The sequence below is a fragment of the Pomacea canaliculata genome, linkage group LG8 (genome assembly GCF_003073045.1).
Source record: "Pomacea canaliculata isolate SZHN2017 linkage group LG8, ASM307304v1, whole genome shotgun sequence".
Lineage (NCBI taxonomy): Eukaryota > Metazoa > Mollusca > Gastropoda > Architaenioglossa > Ampullariidae > Pomacea > Pomacea canaliculata.
The window spans coordinates 17,781,187-17,803,324 of NC_037597.1; the positions used below are offsets into that span (position 1 = coordinate 17,781,187).

The window sequence follows — 22,138 nt, forward strand, 5'->3', positions numbered from 1 at the left end:
GGCTGCTGTCTAAATACCCAGTTATAAGTCAAGGTTTAATGCTTTAGTTAGACATCTGCAGACTGGTGTTTATCAGTCAGGCAGCTACTAAATCACCAACATGCAGCTATATTTTCTCACATTCTATTAGCAGTTGAGAATTTTTCCTCATGAAGTAACCAATTCTACTTGTATAATATATAATAATAATAATAAAAATAAAAATAAATGCAAAATTTGTAAAGCGCATACTCACATTCCTAAGGAGTATGCTCTTCGCGCTCAAGAACAAGAACAAAACATGGACAGCATACAAGGGACAGGAAAACAAATAACACATGAGCTATAAAAGAATAAACAACTGTACTAAGCAAAGAATAAAATCAAATACAGAAAATGATGAACCAAATAACAAGAGCTGAGAGTAACATGATATTGCAAAAGGAAGGGTGTGAAAAAGACTAGCATTATGGGAAAGGTGCTAGTAGTAATGTACGGAAGAGGTGCATTTTCAGTGCACTTTTAAAGGATTCAATAGTGGGTAGGTGGCGCATATGGAAAGGGAGAGAGCTCCATTGATTCGCTGCACAATAATTAAAAATCCCGTGGCCATATGTTGTTGTATGTAAAGGAAGAGCAGTTCAGAGAAATAATCAGGGCATGTGTCAGCAAAGAAATTAAAACACAGCACGAACAGTTTGTACTGGATGCAAGAACGGATGGGAAGCCAGTGTAGAAAACGAAGGAAAGGGGTGGCATGGTCCGGTTTCCTAGCTCTAAGCACCAGATGTTCAGCAGAGTTCTGTACTTTCTGGAGCTTGTGAAGAAGATATTCAGGGCAGCCAGCAAGCAAGGAGTTGCAGAAATCAAGTCTGGGTAAAACAAATGCATAGACAAGAGTGTTGGTAGCGTATGTAGACAGAATGTGACAGATGGTGCTGATCTTGTGTAGCTCATAATAGGCTGACTGACAGACAGCTGTAACTTGTTTAGCAAGAGTCATGTCTGCAGTGTCAATAAATCCCAGATTCCTGATGGAGGACAAAGGTGATGTTGGTTTCGCCAATGGGATCTTATAAGGCACAGCATCAAGACCAAGATAGATCGCACTTTCTGTGTTGAAGAAGAAAGAGCCAGGTGTGAATGATTCATGTTACAAATTTTTGTCTGTACATAAATTTTCTGTGATTACCGGAATAATAATATAATAGCAAAAAGTTGATGAACCATTCTGAACAAAATTTTTTTCTTTTTTTTTGTCGATCAGGGTATTGGTGAACCAGCTATGCTGCTTGCAGGATCCGTATTCTTTGCTGTATGTGATGCCATCAAAGCAGCGCGTGAAGATGAGGGGCTTGACCCAGTCTATGATATGAATATACCAGCTACACCAGATAGAATTCGAATGGCCTGTGTGGATCGTTTTACGAACATAGTGTGAATATTATGGGTGTACATGAACTCATGATTTCTGTTTGAGAAGATAATTGAGCATGTTGTCATAAATTTTGGATAGTATGCATGAGCTAATACTGTGAAAACCATTGTGGGATTGTGAAATATATTTAGAGAAATTGTTACTTGGTTTGAATTTTATGAATTTAGGTTATAAATAAGTTTAAATATGAACCATGACACAAATATAAAATTTATCAAGTTTTTTTGGTAGAACATTTTTGTTATTTTTTTATCAAAACAATATTTCTGCCACTTTTACATCTTGCCTAAAATGCAAGAGAATCTTAAAAAATGCTGGATGACAGATACAATTAAAAAAAAAACTTAGATACAGGCCTACACAGATGGATAAGCCACAGAGGCAAGTGGGACAGATGGAGCAGGAATATACATTGAATATCCAAATGGACAGAAACAACCACCAGCACAGGCCTCCACTGCTTTAACTACAAAGCTGAAGAAGCAAGAAGACAATGGGATCTGTATCACGGATATGCAAACCATAATCAAATCCATCCCTAGACCATGACTGCAACAAGCAGCTATTCAGACAGGAAAAAAGTGACTTTAGACTTTGAACTAGGCACAAAATATAGAGTTAACGAACAGAGCTATCTTAGACGTACCATTCCAGAACAGGCTGCAGAATACTCTCCCGGCCTGCAATAATTTTCTTGGGAGATATGGTCGTAGCTGTATGCGTGAATGGTGATTCTTCACAAGACCACCAATTAAGTTCCAGAGAAGATTAAGCCTCCAAGTGTCGAGACAAATGGCATACGAAAGTGTACATTTTTTGTGACTTTATATATATATATTCTTAAATGTCTAAACTTACCCAGGTATAAACAATTTTATCTGTATTTCATCTGTTATTTTCTTCATTCCATTTCGTTATGCTAGAAAAAAGACTATTTTTTGTTTCAGGAGAGCAAGGGCTGAGGAGATGTACTATTTCACCAGAGAAATAATTATATAGCTGTAAATTTGAAACTGCGAAGTACTTTAAGATACAAATGTCTATCATTTTAACTTTATATAAGCAGTAAATGTTGATGTCATGGAAAAATTACTGTAAATACAACATGATAAAACTTCATCTTTTTTTTTTTTTTTTGCTGCTATAGCGGTGACAGAAATAAAAGTTGTAGTCTTTAACACATCCCTTCATTGTCTTCTGAGTTTTAAGGTTTGAGCAACTGACCTATTTATTATTTCAACATCTAACTTGTGCATCATAACAGCCAAAACAGCTAGGTTACACTCTCCCTGCTAACAAAATAAATAATAAGAACACAGGAAAATAAAATATTTAGAAACTGTAGCTAACAATGACATACTATGATGCACACAAAACAAACTTATAGTCGCTAAAACATGTCATCAACAAACTTGAAAGCAATAAGAAATAAAAGGACAGTAAGAATGGTATGTGTATATATATACATTTGACACATTAAAAAAATACTATCTAAAACGTTTTTTGATGACTGATACACGGATGCCAGATTTCAAGCATTTGTATCAAGTGATTTGGACAAACTACAGATGTTTAAGACTGCTAAACCTAGCTCCAGGAAAATTTGTAACTTGTGCATACACATATGTACATTATATGAATCTGTATTTACATTGAATAAACCAATGATAGCACGTCTTTGGGGTTCCACGTGATCATTCAGAATAGCTAGTTTCACGGTCCGTTCCATCTAGTTTTTAGTGACTTTTAGTATTTCTTTCAGTTATCCCGAAAATTGGGACACCACATAGGCCAGTCCGAACTGTATGTGAAAGAGAAAGAAAAAAAATGTTTTTTAAGTCTCGCCTACTCAGTGAAGTGATGTGATTGGTCCAACCAAAGTCGGTCGCACCAACAAACAACAATGGCAGTGAAGAGCATCGCTTGCAGGTTATACTTTGTATTTTTATTGAGAAATATGATAGATTATGAAATAATTTGTTGTGCTGTGCAACAACAGGTATCACGTTTTGTTTCTCTTGACGAGAAAGCTTTTTGTGAAGATAAAAAAAGTAAATATAAAGTTATTAAAGTACGATGCAAACCACAAACCTATCTACGTCTATGATGCTAACCATGGATGAATAATATAAGTTAGTGATGCAAACAAAGAATTTTACTGTTTGTCAGATAGTCGCTTTGACTCTTTTTATCACAGTTGATAAAAGAAAAATAATGTTACAGTTTCATCAGTTTATACACTTCTGTACAAAAAGAGGCCAGTGAGTTCTCACGTTTCAATAATTGAAGCCGTTTGTAGGAGGAGGTCGAAGGTGTGAATAGGCTCAGATTTAGTCATAATAGAAGGTTTGTTTTGTAGATAGTATTACTTTTCTTTCGTATTAAGATAAACGGAAGTATTAGTGCAAGCAACTATAGTACACAAATTTAGAAATTCACAGTTTTAGACATTTACCAATGTATTGTCTTTCGGTCTCTTACACCTGCTTTCAGTATAAAGCTTCATAATCCCCATGATTAATGATACAGGGTTAGTACAAAAATTACGTCAACATTTAAAATGTTAAATGGTAGAAACCATTTATTCACAGATATGTCATCGATGCAATATGATTTACAGGACATTCTCAGTAGCCATTATGCTCAACACCCACATAAACAGCTTGCAACCACTCTTCTTTGCTCCCATGTTAATACCTCTATTTACAGGAGAAAAGTAATCCATTAGTGTATATATATAATTTGGCTAATCTTGTGTTTGTTTTGCTTACTCTTTTGGTGATATATTTAAAGCATGAAACCTTTTTGAGATGGGAAATACATCAGATTTTTGCTTATACAGTAATCCCTTGCCACTTCACGCCTCACCTTTCGTGGCTTTTTATAAGAAATTAATGGGAAAAATGATTTATGGATCTATGCTTCTTCACAGATTTTCTGCGAAATTCGATCAGTGGAAAATATATATATATATTATGAATTTTTAGATGAAAAAAAGCCCAGTGTATAAAAATATATTATTAATATTAATTCTAACATATTTTTACTTTTAAAAACATCCTTGATTTTCATTTTTATCTGATAACACTTTTTTGATAACCAAATATATGAAGGTACATTTTAAATTCTTTTTTAATTTGCAGGCACATTGTTGACACCGTTGAGCAGTATTTAATATAATTCACCTGAAGACTCTCTCCCCCTTCCAAAAAAAAAAATGGCAGCTGTTTTAGAAATTACAGTACCTTCTAAAGGACGAGGGCGCGCAAGAGGTAGAGCAAGGAAATTGACAGATGAGAGAGAAATTCGACCTGGACTCGCAAGTTTAACCCAGGAAAAGGGAAACTATATTATTTCCAATACCACTGAAGACATTACTCAGAAATCAAAAGGGTCTGCTATACTTGACTTGGCGTGTGGTCAAGACACTGATTTGTCCATGAGTTTGTGTGCAGCGACAATAAAAAATAGCGATTCCACCAAGAGTTCCACATTAGATGTAAAACTAGACCAACATTCATCAATATGTACTCAAAAAGAGCATAGGCCAAGGAGTGAAAGATCAAGATTTGACACGTTGGTTACTTCCCAGATCAATCACTATCTTGGCCAGAATAACAACATGCATGCCTCTTTTTTCTCAAGCAGTTCCTTTCGTAAGGAAAATCTTGATAGTCAATCATTATCAGAAAACAGTGGTGATGAGGGCAAAATGAGAAGCGTAAACACTTCCATAAAAGCTGCACATCATAGAGAAGTAATGCCATCAGCGCAAGTTTCCTCAAGGAATAATGCACAACACCTCTCTCATCGAAGTTCTCCAGGCCTGAAATTAAAAATACCACCAAGATATGGAGCTGAAAGCTTCACGGATGCAAAGGCAGAGACAAATGGAGGCTTAAAGATTACAGAACACCCTTGTGCCACGACAGTTTTCTCATCTTCTGAAGGAGAAAGGTGCAGAGAGGAGAAGCCAGGAACTTTAGGTAGCAGCAACATTTGCAGGCTTTCACAATCGTCTCCACCACCTGATCCTTTATTCAAAGGTGAGCCATGTTATTCATATGTTATGTAGACACTGCACTATTTTTATTGATGCATAGAAACAAAGGGGAACCTGACACACATTTGCATCATCTCCTATTTAAATGTGAACATATTTTTTTTTGCATAGCCACCTTAGTGTTCACTTTTGTGACGTCAGTGGTTAAGTATTGTTGGCCTTAACTAGGAAAGCTTAGTTTATGCAGTGTTTTCCAAAAAGTGGCCAAGGGCCTAAAAAGAAAATGTTGAATTCTTTTTTTTGTAAATGGTAACATTAATGATTACATCAGAACCTTTTTTCAGGTATGCATGACACTCGTGGTGCCTCAGTTGCTGTTGGACGGGGCAGAGGGCGAGGAAGAGGCAGAGGACACAGGTCTGATACAGAATACACGGCACACCATGGGAAAGTGTGGGATACTGACATCAAGTGCCCTCCTCAGTCAGAAGTGATAGAAGAGTTTGAAGATGCAGAGTCTACATCTGGGTTTTCTAAGACTGTTGGTGGGGGTCTCTGGAAAAATAAATCTCTGGTGTCATCCTCTGCTTTAGGACTACAGCTGTCTCCTTTGCAAACTCAAACCTCCACTGAGATGCATAAAAATAAAGCAAATAGTGAAACATTAAAAAAACGCAGAAGGCCAAGAAGGTCGAGGAGAGAAACAAAGGAGAAACGCAGTGAGAAAACATCTTTAGGGAATGACATACATAACATTGATAGACTTTCTCTGGATGCAGACAAATGGCCAGTCCGGCACAAATTGAGGGAAGTTAGCGGCACTAAGAAGGTAGGTTTACTTGACACAACTGCTGAAGTAGGAGGGACCAGTCATCGCCAGGACTGATGTCCACTCCACCTGGACACGTTAAAGTACTGGACTGGGCTGCAGAAGTGTCTACCCCATTAGCCAATCCATCACCTGAGTGGCCAGCTTCAGACCAATCTGTGCAGTCTCCAGACACTCTCAAGACCCCTCCAGGACATGTGAAGGTCTTGGACTGGGCAGCTGAAATGGCTAGTCCTGTCTCACCTTCACCTTGTCCTGACTGGGGTTTCTAGTCTTGAAATCAGCGTACCAAAGAAAGTTTCAGTCAGAAGCAAAATTTTAAAACTGGTTTATGTTTCTTTGCTTTTAATGCTCATGATCATGACTTTTGCATGCATCAAAAAGGATTAACACAGTTGACCTCATGTAACTGGCTGACACTAATGGTGCCTTTTCCTCTAAATAAATTGCATTGAGTTTCTGAAGCATAATATTGAAATAAACGCAGAGTTATCATGTTTTATCTCATTTGATCACAGGGAACGTTATTGTTTCACATTTGTAACAGACTATCTAATTCATGATTCTGTTCTTTTACTTTATTTACATATGTAGTTTTAATCGTAATGTGTAACTTTTGTCAGTTCTACAAGAACAACTTTTAAAATAACATATATTTCAGATTTTAAGCCCATTAAAATTGTACAAATTATTTTACCCAAACCTTTTAATAAGTTACCAGTAATCTGTATATTCAGTTTTGGAAAATTGTTGCCTTAAATCTGGTCAATGTTGAATACAGCAGGCTGTACAAACCTCATAAAGAGCAGACAGGTAGAAGCAGAAAAATGTATTTCATGATAACTATAGTTTTCATCTGTTTTAGAAAATAGAAATTGTGTTTATTGTGCATATGAACCATTAAAGCAATATCACTTTCTAGTGGTCTGTCACGCAAACCTCCATTATGGGAAAAGGCTAAAGTGCAACATGACATGGACATATAGATGTCCTCAGCTCACTTAATTTTGCAAATAAACTACAGTATACTATAAAGTAGTTCTGCCTTTGGAAGAGAGTGTTTGCCTTTTGTTAACCTATTAGGAAAAAACCCTGCAAAATCTGCTTGTTTCTTTCACTTAGGGGAGACTTTACCAACTTTTTATGTAAATTATACATTTCTTGTGAAAACTACCTACATAAATTGAAAGCAGGTCAGACCCCAAAATCTAGTCAACATTTCATTGAATTTTTATTAATTACCAAGAAATTTTGATAAAATGTGTTTTCTAGTATAGATAGACAAATCTTGGTATTGTGTGATTGCAGTAAAATGAAATAATAAAAGTAATATACAAGTTTTATAGGATGCCTTTAAATTTGGATCTCCTTGTATCTACATCTATATTGTTTGTACATATTTTACAGATGTACAGAATTTAATTTGTTATGGCAGACACTTTTTAGGCATAAATGCATTTGAAATTATATCTTTTTATGCTAGAAAACATTCCTGTATCTAGTTTATTGAGAATACAGTTAATTGTATTATTAGAATATTATTTATATCCCATGTATATGTTTTTTCTAAATTGTATTAAAAATCTTTTGCTCATTATATTAATGGATCTGGTGCACAAACGATGTTTTAGTAGACCATCATATAAATATTGAAGATAATTGTCCAGTCAGTTTAAGTCTTAACTAGGAAGAACCATGCTGCAAACCCCAGCTCAAACTTTGGCTTCAGACTAAGTTAAAGGGTTGAAAAATGAGGTTTGTAAGAATGCGATAGCAGTTCAGGTTCCTGACAACAAATTTTTGTTTTGCTGCATCTTAGCAGTATAGGTTTCTAACAGCATGCTATAGCATCCTAACAATGTTATTGCAGTGTAGATTCCTAACCCTGACAATATCCCTCTAGCTCAGGAGGCCTTTTATTGATGTTGTTTCTGTGAAACTATATAGTTGTCCTAGCAGTGTTGAAGCTGCTACATTTGTTAAGTGATTGAGCATCAAATCACAAAGTTCTTGTTTTGCTGCATCTTAACACCTGTATGTTAGTAATTTAACTATGTTAAAATTGCAGAAGCTGAGAAATGTCCCCTTCGCATAAAGGTTTTGTTATCTGGAGAAGGACAGCTGGTCTATGTAAACCTTCAAGTCGTATTATTAACTGTATTCATGTCTGGTGCTTTGGTTATGTTTTGTTAAATTAATTTTTGTATGTTTTTATCTAGCTGTTAAGGTTGCATGACAACCTTTTTGCAACTCTCAGCAACTAAAGTAACAATAACTTGTACAAATGTGTAATCTCTTTTGAGGACCATGTAATTTTTTGCTTTATTGTCAAAACCATGACATCTCCCATCTCCCCTTACAATCAGTGGATGTTTTGAAAATAGTAATGGTGATTTGTCATAGACAATACATGGTACATAGGCTGTTGTACTTTTTTATTTGGATGTTGTATTTTGCTACATAGAATGTCGTTTAAAGGCTGAACTTTCAGTCCACAGCATGAAAGAATGGATTCAATCCAGCAGAGGGAGGGGAGAGTACTTTTCGGGCTAGATGGAAGCATTAGCGAAGAATGATCACTTGGGTAGCCGGCACCATGTGTGCACCTTATCTCCCTCCCTGGGGGTCTAACCATTCTTTCCTGCCATGAACTAAAAGTTTGGCCCTTAATGACCAATCAATTTATGATATGACAAAGCATTTATACTGTTGGTTTACATACTATTGTCACTGGTATTTACTCAGGAATTTTTTTTTAGGCATGTTAAGCATCAGGTAGCTTTCAAAAGACCAAAATAAACGTTTGTTGATTATATATTGTATCTGGCACATTTTGTGTTTTGGTGCTGTTCTATTATGGTGGCCTCTAAAGAACTTGTGTCCTTACACATTAACTTCAAAAGCACACACACACACACACAAGTTTACATAGCATTTGCATTTTGTCCGGCTGTCCGCTATTCTTTGTCTTAGATAACAGAACAAAAATTTCGATCTGTTGTTGCTGTGTAAGATAGGCGACAGGCATGTATTGGTTTTGTGGTCAACCATATCCTGTGTTAATAGGTTGTTTATTCCACCACTACTGCCATCATTTCTGTAAGCATCCAAATGATGTTATTGTTCTGGTCATTGGTTTTGTGGGCCCACTTCACTACAGTTTCTTGAGAAATTTACAATTTCTGTGAAATCGCCACTGATCAAACCAATTGTTTTCCAGCTTGTCCTATGTTCTCTGGGAGCTCATAGCTTTCCACATTCCATAGAGCCTGAAGTTTTTATAGTGCCTGTCCCAGTCCCTGCCTCAGGCAGCCTGTAGTTTCCTAGAGTTTGTCGCCTGTTTTCTGGAAGTGCAAGAACCTATTTCCAGTGCACAGACGCTGATGATGAGCAGGATTCACCCCGAGATGCCAACAGTGGTCCATCAGCAGGTTGATATCGTCGGGAATCATTTCCCAAAGACAGCGTTGCTGACATGTAATTCATGCCTCCTCCTTCAGAACTCATGGCTTCGTGTTGTGTCTGAAAGAGAGAACACATAAAAAATTACACTGTACTGCTACTTCAGACATGAAGAGTGTGTGAACTTTCGTCACTTAAGTATCGACAGGAGAGCTTAGATTATAGACGTCAATCGGATTATTGAATTAACCGTTCCACTTTGAGCCCAAGTGCTAGACGAAGTGTGAGAAGCATCAAGTCATTAAGCTCCAAATCCTCCCCCGTCCCGCTTTCCTCACGTACTCATTTCCTGAGACACGCTCACACACACGTGCGCATTTACATAACTGTCAGTAACGTCACTTCAGTCTTGATGACGTTCTCAATTCGATGATTGTTATCAAGCACGTCTTCGATTTTCGAGGACAGGGAGGTAAGAGGACAGGTGTTTGGCTTACCTGTCTGCGGCGGCACGTGAGCCGCGCTTCAGCGCGCGTTTGATGACGTCATCGGTGTTGTAGAAGGTGGTAGCGTGCGGCGTGTTGTCATGGCGACGGGCGTAAAGCCGTCTCTCCGTGACGTACACCCCTTCTTCCACGGCAGCGTTGCGCACGTGCGCCGCGCGAAGTAAATGCGCGAAGATGAGCCGGTCGTTGTGCTCAGCGTTGGCGTGTGCGTAGTGCACCTGCAACGACACAGTCCACAGCTAGCGGGCCGAAGTGTCTCACGTGCAGTGTGCAGGCGTTGAAAACTCAGATTATTTTAAGTCTTCGCCTATGGAGAGGGTTAACGAGGGGTATGAGAAATAATTTGCAGATTTTGTTTGTTCTTTTATGCCTTGCTGTTCTTTCTCTGAATGCGGCATCTGTTTACAGTCCTAGCTGTGTCGCCGTGATATAGTCTTAGTGGGTGGCTCTGTGTGAAACATCTTCCCCCTTCCTCCATTTATGTTAATTTTGACTTGTCTGTATTTCGGCATATACCGAGCTATATTATGGTATAATTAATGGTGGGACTGTAATACCTAGCAGATAGGTTCTTGAAGCTCCATAGCAATGACGTTTTAAGAAAATGTCTTGTGTAATAGCTTAGGAATGAGATCGGGAAACGTGTAGCCTCATGAGAAATCTGAGCCCAGGACAGCTGCTCCTCTGGGTAAGCCGCTGCGACACCGAATCCCTCATAATGAGTCGCGGGAGAAAGGGGAAGAATATTGCATTAATTACTACTGACCTGCAGCGTCCTGAGTCCTCTGGTGAGCGGCTTGAGCCACCGGCTGACCTTAGTGAAGGCGTTTCCTCGCTGATAGTTGAAGGTTCGCGACTTCTCTATATCCGGGTCATACTGAACAGAAGCAAAACGTTAAGTTCGTGGATGAAAAAAAAACGAGGAGTAGGTGGAACAATTCTTGCTTACACAAGATATTAATTAAAGAGATGGGTTTGAAGTTGCACATTTTTCCCGTCTGATGTGTGGCACACAGAGGAGGTCAACATAAGGAGACTGAAGAGACCGACTCGGGTGGTCAGCCGACAGTAGCTCAAGACATGTTGGGGCAAGGTCGTAAAGACGGGTAGATCAGTGTGGCCATCAGTCAGTGAGCAAGTGAAATGCTCGGAGAAAGGGCATAGCATGGTCCAGTTTTCGCTTACGGAGAACAATGAGGCATTAGTCTGGGGCGTTTGAAGTTTTTCTAGCAGGCGGTTAGGGAGATTGATAAATAGAGAGTTGCAGCAATCCATCTGGGAGAAGAGAAAAATGATGCGCTAAAGGTAGCTAAAATTCCGCGCGGTCTGGATGAGAGATGCTGGCCCCGGAAGAGAGATGCTGGCCCTAAGAGAGAGAGACATTAACTCCCAGAAAGAGGTGGTGGACCCGAGAGAGAGATGCTAACCACGAGAGAAAGATGCTGGCCTCGAGAGAAATATGCTAATGCTGAGAGAGAGTAGAGGATGGCTCACATTTCAGTTTATTAGTAAAGACTATTGGAAGTATACTGTATACCAAAGTAGGAAACCTTTACGCGACTATATTCTTCCTGCGAAGTTTTGCCCTGGCCTTTTCTATGCGCGAACAACCTCACGCTAATGCTACTGCTAACTACCAAACTTTCCCTTTACCTATACGTTTTCTTTTTTTCAATTATTCTACCAAAATAAAAGCGTACATCTAAACTCAAACTCTAAACCCCAACACCCAACAAAATAAAACTACCTGCACTGGATGATGCGCACGTCCTGGTCGTTTGTGACCGACGCCGCCATGTTGCGTGACTTCAGCTCCTGGAGCTTTCCCATCACTTCTGAGAACACTAGACAACTGCTCTTGATGCCCAACAGTGTTACTAGACTCCTTGGCAGAAGATCCGCGCGTACAGGCTGATGGGCAAACATGAAGAACAGACTCACAGTCATGAGAACTTCGACACTTGTCATAGTTCCTCGCTGGTTTAGACCCATGACGTGGGTTGGGCTTCATTCCGGGGCCTGGCGACACCAGCCGCGGACTCGGACGACAGGAGGTTGCACTTGCATGTCGTTTGGCATACACAGAACGTGCTGGTGCATCTCTCGGACGTGGCATGTTCTCAGATGTGGGGAAATCTTCATGAAGAACATCTCGCTGCAGAGTGGCAAAGTACTCGTCGATATCGATGTCCACCACATCAGAATCGTCACTACATGAATAGGGAAAGTTTTCTGAGGATGAATCGTTGGCTGGAAGCGAAGACGTTTTGGGGAACGTCTGCTCCTCTTCCAACAGAAGAGCATCTCCCGCTGCTTTGATGCCGACATGCTTGGGTGACAGATCAAAGGTCAGAGCGGCAGCGCTGCTAGGAGAAACCTCTTGGTCTCTAAGCGTTTCCACAGAACATTCATCCAGGTGGTTTGGAGTTGTGCAACGCGTGCTCATGCACATCTTTGTTCTTTGTGAACGCTCTCTCGTTTGAGGAAGAAGTTTGCTGTTCCTCTCGCCGGGCTGTGTGGTATCGTGGTCAAGATGCTCGGCAGACAGACGACACAGCCGGAGGTCCTCGGCTACCTTCGACAACTCCTGCACGATGCGAACCAGCGCCTCCAGCGACGTGCGTGAGGAGGCCGAAGCACCATCGTTCTGACTCTCCAGCACCGCATCCGTTACCTTTTGTACGTCCTTCAAGCTTTCATCGATCTCATCGCTGTCGTCTGCTGCAGATTGTCCGTCACACTCCGTCGCGGTGACTTCACTCGTGGGAGTCTTGCACTGTAAGGCCGGGAGTTCAACGACGCCTTCAGGAATTCCGACAACGATCAGGTGGGACTCGAGGGCGATGTTGCCGCAAGCCTCAACACACCATGGCACGGCGGTGTCACCGTGCGGTCTGCGGTGAATCGTTTCAGGCAGAGGCCGAAAATAAGATTGAGTTTTACCACCACGGCGAACAATGATGGTGGCAGGTTCAGTCTGTGGATTTTTAGTATGTCCAGTCGTATTGGCCATTTTAACTGAGTTTCCTTTCCCATGCTGCAGTGCTTGTGATGTCGCTGCCTCACGGTGCCGATGTCGTGGTTTTCGTTGTGGTTGGCTCACAGATGTCTTTGTGAGTATGTGTGTACATGTCTGCAAAAGTTTGCTCTTGCTGCCGCGATGTTTCATTCCTTAAACCCCACGCAATGTTCTTTTCTTGGGCTTTGATGAGATTTCATTTTGCTGAAGGATTAGATACAATCTTTAGTTTCGGCGATCCAGTGTCTTTTGGAAATCACTTTTGATATGGTTTCTCGTGTCTGCGTCTTGATTAATTAGTGCAGTGGCAGTGCCGAAGGTCGACTGGCCATTCCGTAAGCTCACAGAAGAGTTGGAGGGAAGCAAAAAGCGGAAAAAACCAAAACAGCCTGTTTCTTGGTTCGATGCTAAGTCCGGGTGGCTGACGCAGGTTGCTGCAGGCACGTCACTCACAGGCTCGCGTAGACAAGGGCGATGTCTGTCAAACCACCCGAGATCGAAACTCCGGGTCGACTCGAAGCGTTTCCTGCACACCATTGTTCCACCCGACCATGTATCAAAGCATTGTTACACCTACCCACACTTCAGAATATTTTCACGAGACTTGTTAAGCTGTCGTGGGCCACTTAGTTCTTCGCCCCGTGAACTGAACACGAGCTTAAATGCAATACCTTTGAACGCAATACCTTCTAGAACAGAAATTCAAAGATTGGTTGTATTGTACTCATACCTTGCAAGTCTCTCCCGATTAAAAAAAAAAAAAAATCACGCGTTCGAATCTCCCGATGACGATCACTAATTGATCCGTGGTTAGAAAACAGCAGTATCCACTCCCGATACGAGTAGCAGGCAGGCTGGGGACGGTCACGTGACCAGAGCCGGCCCCCTTGCCCCCGGCCCCCGCCTACGCCACCTCCCTCACGCGCCACTTAAGATGTATGAGGTACTGAACGGAGCGATCGAGAGTCGTGTTCAATCCCACTGCATCGGCGGGGAGAGTGCAGATACAGCCGCGTGGCAAGGAACAATAGACCTCGCCGTAAATCTCCATTTCCTAAGGAACAGAACCATGTCATACGGCTCGCTAGGAAGTATCAGAGAAGATGAAATGTGTCTGTCAAGGCAGTAAACGAAATATTAGGAGTGTCTCCCCTCGGTAGTAAATGGGTGCAGGAGAGGTCCGCTGGGCTTCATATTTTCTGTTGTGAGTGTGGGGAAGGGGGGGGGAAATGAAAAGGTTGTGCTGGGTTGTGGGGGTGGGGTGAGGTAGAAGAGTGAGATAGCGAGAGTCATTGTTCTGTACTTGTAAATAAAGCCTACAACCAATGACCTTTAAAAAAAAAAATAATTCATCACAAGTTTACAGGTTAACATTTTATGCTTCCGATAGGGGTTAAGTTTTTTTTAATTTCATTTATATCAGTGCTCCCGAATGATTACGTAGAGGTGTCGTCTGTATCCCGACAGAAGTCCTAGAGATACGACTTTGCATTGTACACTTGAGTAACTGAGTGAGAGCTGGAGGCTGCCTTCTCTTCTGATCAAATTCAAGAGAATGGACTCAATTCACAACTTCCGGCTACAGTGACTAGCAGCCCCCCTGTCCACAAAATGGCTCATAAAGTTCGCTTCCTCTCTTTTTCGTCTCCACTTCAGTATTTAGTCATTTGCAGATAAAAAGGGAAGAGACGAGAAAGGTAAGGAAGAGAAAAAGCAAAAGAAAAGAAAAACAGACTGTCAGGTCATTTGTATCACATAACCGCAGTCTATGAAATAGACGCGAACACAGTCACAGTGAACAGCATCTTAAATGTAATTATCGCGTGTTGCAAATGATTCAAGGAGCTGTAAAAGTTCTGTTTCAACAATCACGATTTGAAAAAGACAAAAACAAACTTTAACGAATATAAAGTTACAAAAAATTTAGCATGTAGGTGTGATGAAAAGATGAAGTGGCCCAACTGGCTGAAAAGTAGGCTGTCGTGTTAAGGGAGATAACTAAGAATAAATAAAATAGAGCATTTACTTCCCTTAGGTCAGAGACCGCTTTTTTTAGTACGACTAGCAAAGAGATTATAACGGGGTCCAGGCCTAAGTGGCGAACCTTGCTATCTGTTTTATCTGTTTAGGTGCTCCCCAATCACCACCCGATGTCCGAAATTTCCTGGCCGTCGGGTCAATCAAGAGAACTGAGGAAATGATGGATAGTGTATTATTGCGATGTATTATCTTGCGTGTGTTTGTATTTTCACGTGCATATATAAATGTGTGTCCGCGCGCTGGTATGCATTGCATCGAATATTCATTGGTTTTTAAGGCTACTGAATGTGCAGAGAGCATAGCAGCTCAAATGTAAACACGGGAGGTCATGTCCTTGCTGTGTACAGGGCACATGGTTTCTGAGAAGCTCCGTTATGCAGTATATCCTGCTCAGCTCCGTGTACACGGGCAGAACCCAGATCCTCATCCTGCTGTAACTGTGCAAATTATGCGCGCTCACCGCACCACGAGTATCAGGTTTGAAAATCCCAGACCCCCCAAAAAGATATTTTTGTTTGCGAGCCATGCGTCCCATGACTGGATCCCGTCTAGTGGTGTGCGATAAGATTTATTACCGACAGTAGCTGTTGAATGTAAAATATATCCATTGCAGCGGATCTACAACGAACAATCTTTGCAGCCTGCGTTATGTAGACGAGACTATCGAGTGTTGTGGAGAGCAGGTGGCGGCGACTTGCTGACCGCGCAGAAAGCGTGCAGCGATTGGAAGATGCGCGAGGTGTTTGCGACCTTGAGAAGGTCACCGCCAACCAGCGCGCGGCTGCTCTTCCTGGTTCTGATTGGCGGGCGCGGCGGCGGCCTCGATACCGCTTAGTGGGGAATCCCCACGCTCTGCAGGCGGAAACAACAGCACTAGCAGACAAACACTTCAGCAAGTTCACATCCGTTCATAGTGCGAGGCATGCATGCTTGTGGGCACACTCACACATTTATGGACGCGGATGAACGCATATAATTGTGCACAACACATTTTTTATTATCTTAATCATTTAAAACTTTGCATTGCTCTTTACAGATTTGTGTGACATATTAATGTGAGCCTGTCATGAAAATCTTCGTAAATATAATATGTGTGTATGTATGTTGCAGCAATAACACATCACCATCTTAATGATTGCGACAGGCTTCCTAAAACAGCAGCTGAACCAGAAACACCACAGGTTGTCGCTTGTTTGCACCTTACTGCAACGAATGTTCTCAGACGAGCTTTGGCGATCCCCACCCTGCCACCAACAGCTGCTCAAAGCGTTTGATCCCACGCCAGACTCGAACTGGATACTCAGCAGCTTCTAAGAACCGCCGGAACAACGCTTCGTAGCCTCTAGAAACACACTGGCAGACCGTGGGTGAGTTCTAGGCAGCTAATCACTGTCGCTACTCCCCGATCTCTACTTGTGTCGAGACTGGGCTTTCAGAACCCCACCTCCACCCCCACAATCATTAAGGTCACGCACGGGACTCGGGGCTCAGTGTCAGACAGGTATCTCGTGCAGGGGGAGCGCCGATGAGAAGGGTGAAGTATTTTTTTGTTGTTGATGTTTTTTCTTTCGTTTTTGGTTATCATCCTTCTGCTGGGCCGAAACAGCGGGAAGAACGCACAGTGCGAATGAAAGAGAAAATAAAAATACAGGCCGGTCTAGGAAGGGTTCGTGCGGTTTACATTTGTTCCAGGGTTTCGGAAGGGATTCCAGGCTTAGGCCTTTGTGCCGTGCTCCTTGGCCACGCGGGAGCCCTGTAGCGGTTTTCAGAACAGAGCGAGGGTTTCAAGGTGGATGTGTGTGACTCGTCTGTGACAGAGCGACACAGCTTGAAGGTGACAGATGGCAGCATAGCTGACAATGTCACATAACATGACTGACTACTATTGTAGTCATGGAGCGATGTCGAGACGTAGGGGTGGACCGCTACAGATAAGCTGGTATCCGGTGGCTAATTTTTAACTGAACAGCATTTACCTGCACAGGTGGAGTACTTCAGGGCGAGTACTGTCATCAGGGTTGTTTGTACTTCATCGTCGGGGTTTTTTGGTTTATTTTTGTCTTTTTTATTTTTTGTGTTTTTTTTGTGTGTTTATTATTTTTTTTTTCGAGTTTCGCGCAACTGTTCACGGATTTCACGCTTCTAACAGGACCACACGTTGCTGTTGTCGTCAATACAAAACCCCAGCTGAGAAGTTGTGCGAAACTTGATCATTACTATTGCACCTCGAAAGAAAATCAGATTAATTGCTGAAATTAATCGGAGACAGAAACATGGTCACGCCACAGTGAATTGCTTGGCAAGCTAAAATTAGCGCCGTGAAGGTAACTGTTGATGTCCTGAGTTATGTCGCGCAGCAAGGTTGATGTTCGCGAGTGACTTGGCAGAAAAGCAGTCCCACAAGTTTGGATCGAGCAACGATTATTTGGGTCGGGTCGTCCCCTGCAAAGATTCGGGCTCAACAAGTCATCCAAATCATCGTATGCTTTCACACCGCTGGAATTTTCAGCTTCAGCAACTTTTCAAAATAAATAGTAAAAGCCCCCAACAGCTGACCGATTTATTATCGTCATCATCACTCGCGAAATTCGAAACCACAAGACTTTGTACAGCTGTTTTTTAGACTATCAACATCAGCAATCTTGAGAAAGCCCCCCCCCACTGCAGACATGAGCACGCGGGATGTGAACTCACTTTCTATTTGTTGAGGGTTAGCTGTGTGAACAAGTCAACGATTGTCAACTATTGAGGCTACAGCGCACGAGGAGCACTCGTGTCGAGTGCACACTTACTTTCAGTGTGCGACTATCTACTTGGATTCCGTGAAGATATTATCTAAGGTGCAAAGACCTGGGCACGTGGGTTTGACACGAGGGAGTGTATGTATGTTGGGGGGAAGAGAACTACCCCACCCCACACCACTACCCCATTCAAGGAAGGCGAGTGGTAAGCATGGATATGTGTGGTGACGATTTCCGCAAAACCACTTGAGCTGACGTTCACACAAAAGAAAGAAAATAGAAGTTTCAGGCACAAGAAGCCGGGTGTCAGCCAGCATTTCCCACATGGCGAGGCGTAACGAAAGAAACGAAGCCGACATTGAAGGTTTCGACATCGCCGCTCGAGGCGGAGCTGAAAGTGGAGTTTTCGATTTCGAGGCTAGAGAAGGAAATAAAGGGGAATCCCCGGGCCTGTCGCCACGCTCTGGTTGTCAGCCCGACACACAGACTGACAAAGTGCAGCACGCGCAAAGGACCGGACACCCTCCCAACTTCTGGGGAAATGGCGGGAAGTCGATCGACAACCTCTCTGTACAGAAACAAGAACACCCTGACACCAAAATTACCGCCTTTCCCGTCGCGGAACAAGAAAATCAGGCAGGGGACGCAGATCACTACGCACTCGTCTTCGATAGCGGTTTTTCTTGCCACTCGGCAACGGAACTTACCGAATGCGCATCACCCTGGCCAGAAGAGGGACAGCTCGTTGCCAGTTTTTCCGGCCGCAGTTCATGGCACGCGACACCATCAGAAAATTCGGCGCCGCAAAAAGACCCGAACCGGCTGGATTATAAAGAGTGGCGAGACAGCGGGGCCTGTCAGACACAGTCCGACACCATGGTTTACAGGTCCGACATCAGCACCAGCATCCCAGGGTGCGCCTGTGTGTGTGGTGACGCCGCAGGCACTCCGCACACCATGGTCAGCGAGAAGGAGAGGAGAGGCGAGGAGATGAAGAAGAAAGATGAAAGCCAGGTCATCGACGATGACGACCGATTTGACAGCGGCATTTGCTCGGTGGACGAGTCCGCCTCGCCGGCGTCCAAGATCTTTCAGAATCAAGTTGTTTCTCTTCGGTCAGGCTTCAGCGATCTTCGCCTCGCGTTGTCCAGGGACGGAGGGAAGGAGAAAAATGTACACAGCTGTGAAGATGAGGGAGTTACTTTCCCAAACCCTACTGCATGTTCAGAAAGCGAAACCCTAAACATAGAACACATTCATGGAAGTATACTTGAAAGAATTCAGGCGGTTTCTAGTGACAAAGGAAATGGAAGCAGAAACACAAAATACGATCGCAGAGATGAAACTGTCATTCCTTGCTCAAAGACGGAGACGAAAAGTGACAGTGACTGCAGAGAAAGTTCAGAGAACTGTCCGTGTCCACAGCATCCAGATGCAGACACAACGCAACGAGAAAAAATGACTGAAACTACTGCCGCCGACACTTGCTTGTACGCGGGCAATGGAAGGCATCGCGAAGGAAGTGACGTCACACGCGATGTCGGACGGCCGGAAACTGCAGAAGAGCCAACGCATCCCGAATGGCAGGGTGGAAAGCAAACACCCGAGTGCGTGCAAAGGACAGAGCGGTCTCGGGTGGCAGGCAGCGACACGCCCAAGTTTCTCGCTGTTTTGATGGGAATCAGAGATGAGGATGGCGACACGTATGTCAAATCTTTTTCATTTCATTCTCTAAAGATTCTGCATTTTCATGCCATTAAGTCATTCCCGTAGAATTCTGCATTTTCATGTGATAGTTTCGTAAGATTTTGCAGTTAATTGCCATACACGATTTTCATTTTTCTGTATTTATGTGATTATTTGAATGAACACTGTGGCAGATGTGGGAGTGGGGATAATAGTGTTAAGATAATTTTTGAATTAGGGCTGTTGGTATTAGAAAATAAATTTAAAATGTAAACTGAAGGTTTAAACAGCTAAATCTGGTGTATCCTGCCGTTTAAAACTTTATTTTTTAATTTGTCGCTCTGCTGGAGAGCACTGTAATCAACAGCACGTGACTCGATGCATTTTTTTTTTTCAATTTTCAATTTAACAGATTCTTGCACAACGGAATTGTTCACGGTCAGGCCGAGCTGGTTGTGTCGTTACTGCATCAACTGGCCTGGAACCCTCCCTACCACACGGCCACCCAGGAGTTTCTTGACGCGTCCAACTACCTGTCCCAGACTGCCCTGCACCTGGCGGTCGTGACGTCCCAATATGACGTCATCAAGGCGCTGGTGCTGGCCGGCGCTTCTCTGGAGGGGCGAGACCTTCAGGGGAACACGCCCCTGCACGTGGCCTGTGGGCGGGGCAACCTCCTAGCGGCGCTGATGCTGGTGTCCCCTGCCACGCGCGAGGAGAGGGCAGGAGGAGAGGAGGGAGGGTCTGAGACCATGGTGACGCAACGAGGCATCTCCCGGAATCTGCAACTACGGAACTACGAAGGTGATTATCTGGAGAAATCGTTAAATAATAATCCAGACGAGGATCCTTTTAAAAATAGTGCAACAAAACCCACAGGGAATAGTATGATGATGAGAAAGAGAAGAGGGTGGTGAGGGTTGAGCACAGAAACAAATGTATTTCTAAAAGACTTGGAAAGTGTAATTCCAGACTAGGAATAATTACCTGTGCACAAAAGGTTTTTCCTTTCGCAGTCCGCTTCGCGGGCTTTCCTGGGTCAGCTCACCTGTCACGAAGGTTTGTCTTTCAGGTTTCACCTGCTTGCACCTGGCTGTGCAGGGCCACGAGTCTGCCCTCACTCTCCTCCTACTGGTCATTGGAGCAGATGTCAACGCACGTGTGAGCATCAACATTTGTTTCAAACGAATCACAAGAGTTATATCTTCAGGATATTGCTAATGGGACGATTAAATTGATTTTTAAATAATCTCCAAAACTACTCCAGGGCCTTGTTCTAAATCATCGATAAATAAAAGTTCGATGTTTTTTTTTTAACCAGATGTTTATTATTTATTTTTTTTTCTTTGGTGCATGTGTTCGTCACCGAAGTTTGTAAAAGTCCGGTCAAACTGTTTTAAAACGATATATAAGAAGTGTCATGCGACTTTACTAAAGGCTTTTATTTATTTTGCAACGTGTTCCTCGATGTGGTTCGTTAAAAGTCCAATGGGACTTGGAGGGATCGTGTGACGTGGTGCGGTTCTGTTTTTCAGGACGCCAAGAGCGGCCGGACGGCCCTGCACCATGCTGCTGACAGTGGCGACACTGCGCTTGTGCAGGTGCTCTTGAAGAGACCGGACGTTGACGTCAACCGGCGGTCTTTCAACGGCCACACACCGCTGACCATTGCGTGGGGCAGGGGCCACACAAGTGTGGTACGACTTCTGTTGGCCGCAGGTGCCCAGTTCGATGATGATGATGATGATTTTGAAGACGACGATGACGACGACGACGACGAGGATGCTTTTGATGATGCCGACAGTGAGATCGACGAATGGGAACAGTTTGAATCAGAAACATCAAGTGGTTGGATTTAGCTGAACTTACCTCCCTCCTCCCAAACATCCCCCCTCCCACTGCGTGTACCACGAAGACGTCTAGGTCAGCCCCCGAGCTGTTGGCACTGCAGTGACAAACGTCTGTACTTGATGCTGTGACGTTACAAACAGAGATCGTGCCTTGTGACGTCAGAACATCTTGATGACGTCAGGGCGGCGCCCAAGGTTGACAGACGCCAGTGGTTTGGTGTCATCCTCTTAAAACATATTCTGCGTTTTGCTGGATGACACGAGACAAAGGTAGCAACTATTTTCACATGGAAAACGTCAGGAAGGATCTTCTGTGTGTGTGTGTGTGCTGCGCGTGCCCAGGACAAATATCAGATATTAAAAAAACTTGTTTAACGAGTATTGCACAATGTATATTGAATGTAGTCGCACTATATTCGCAAGTGTGGTTGCTAGGCATACGAGTCTTAATTTTGAAGTCTGTTAGCTATGGTGGTGCGTGTTGATTTATGAGAATCGGCAAGTATCATTGGAAATGACTGACAGCAAATCAAGACCTCGTCCCTGGCATGACGCATATCTTGTAATATATATAAAATGGTGGGACAGACATATTCTTTCTAATAAAACTGGTTGGTTGCATACCACTCTTTTCCCCAGTGATTG

The 22,138-nt window shown here is 42.8% G+C and overlaps 3 protein-coding genes and 1 long non-coding RNA gene across 12 annotated transcripts in view; 3 read left to right on the forward strand and 1 right to left on the reverse strand.

The window, feature by feature from the left end:
* The window catches only part of LOC112570129 (xanthine dehydrogenase/oxidase-like), a 28,343-nt gene extending 25,742 nt beyond the window's left edge, over positions 1-2,601 (forward strand). For all 7 annotated transcript variants that reach the window (XM_025248381.1, XM_025248382.1, XM_025248380.1 and 4 more), the window contains one exon: positions 1,247-2,601. In XM_025248381.1, the coding sequence (XP_025104166.1) occupies positions 1,247-1,420 (174 nt within the window). In that variant the 3' untranslated portion in view covers positions 1,421-2,601. The remainder of the gene's footprint in view (positions 1-1,246) is intronic.
* Positions 2,602-3,188: 587 nt separating this feature from the next.
* Positions 3,189-9,064, forward strand: LOC112570139. The gene is made up of 3 exons (XM_025248419.1): positions 3,189-3,346; positions 4,561-5,463; positions 5,765-9,064. Exons 2-3 carry the CDS (start codon positions 4,635-4,637, stop codon positions 6,304-6,306), a joined length of 1,371 nt encoding a protein of 456 aa, XP_025104204.1. The 5' UTR covers positions 3,189-3,346; positions 4,561-4,634; the 3' UTR covers positions 6,307-9,064.
* Positions 8,544-11,085, reverse strand: LOC112570158. Its single transcript, XR_003100598.1, has 3 exons — positions 10,924-11,085; positions 10,149-10,375; positions 8,544-9,771 (listed from the first exon to the last, which is right to left on the reverse strand). It is a non-coding gene; the product is annotated as an uncharacterized LOC112570158 (long non-coding RNA).
* A 4,972-nt stretch (positions 11,086-16,057) lies between these two features.
* LOC112570131 lies at positions 16,058-22,135 on the forward strand. 3 transcript variants are annotated; one of them, XM_025248387.1, is made up of 5 exons: positions 16,058-16,194; positions 16,327-19,660; positions 20,056-20,447; positions 20,716-20,804; positions 21,179-22,135. In XM_025248387.1, exons 2-5 carry the CDS (start codon positions 18,282-18,284, stop codon positions 21,500-21,502), a joined length of 2,184 nt encoding a protein of 727 aa, XP_025104172.1. In that variant the 5' UTR covers positions 16,058-16,194; positions 16,327-18,281; the 3' UTR covers positions 21,503-22,135. The 3 variants fall into 3 exon arrangements, with proteins under 3 accessions (XP_025104172.1, XP_025104173.1, XP_025104174.1); XM_025248388.1 differs by having other exon boundaries at positions 16,079-16,583; positions 17,328-19,660; XM_025248389.1 differs by having other exon boundaries at positions 16,079-16,583; positions 17,366-19,660.
* Positions 22,136-22,138: the final 3 nt, after the last annotated feature.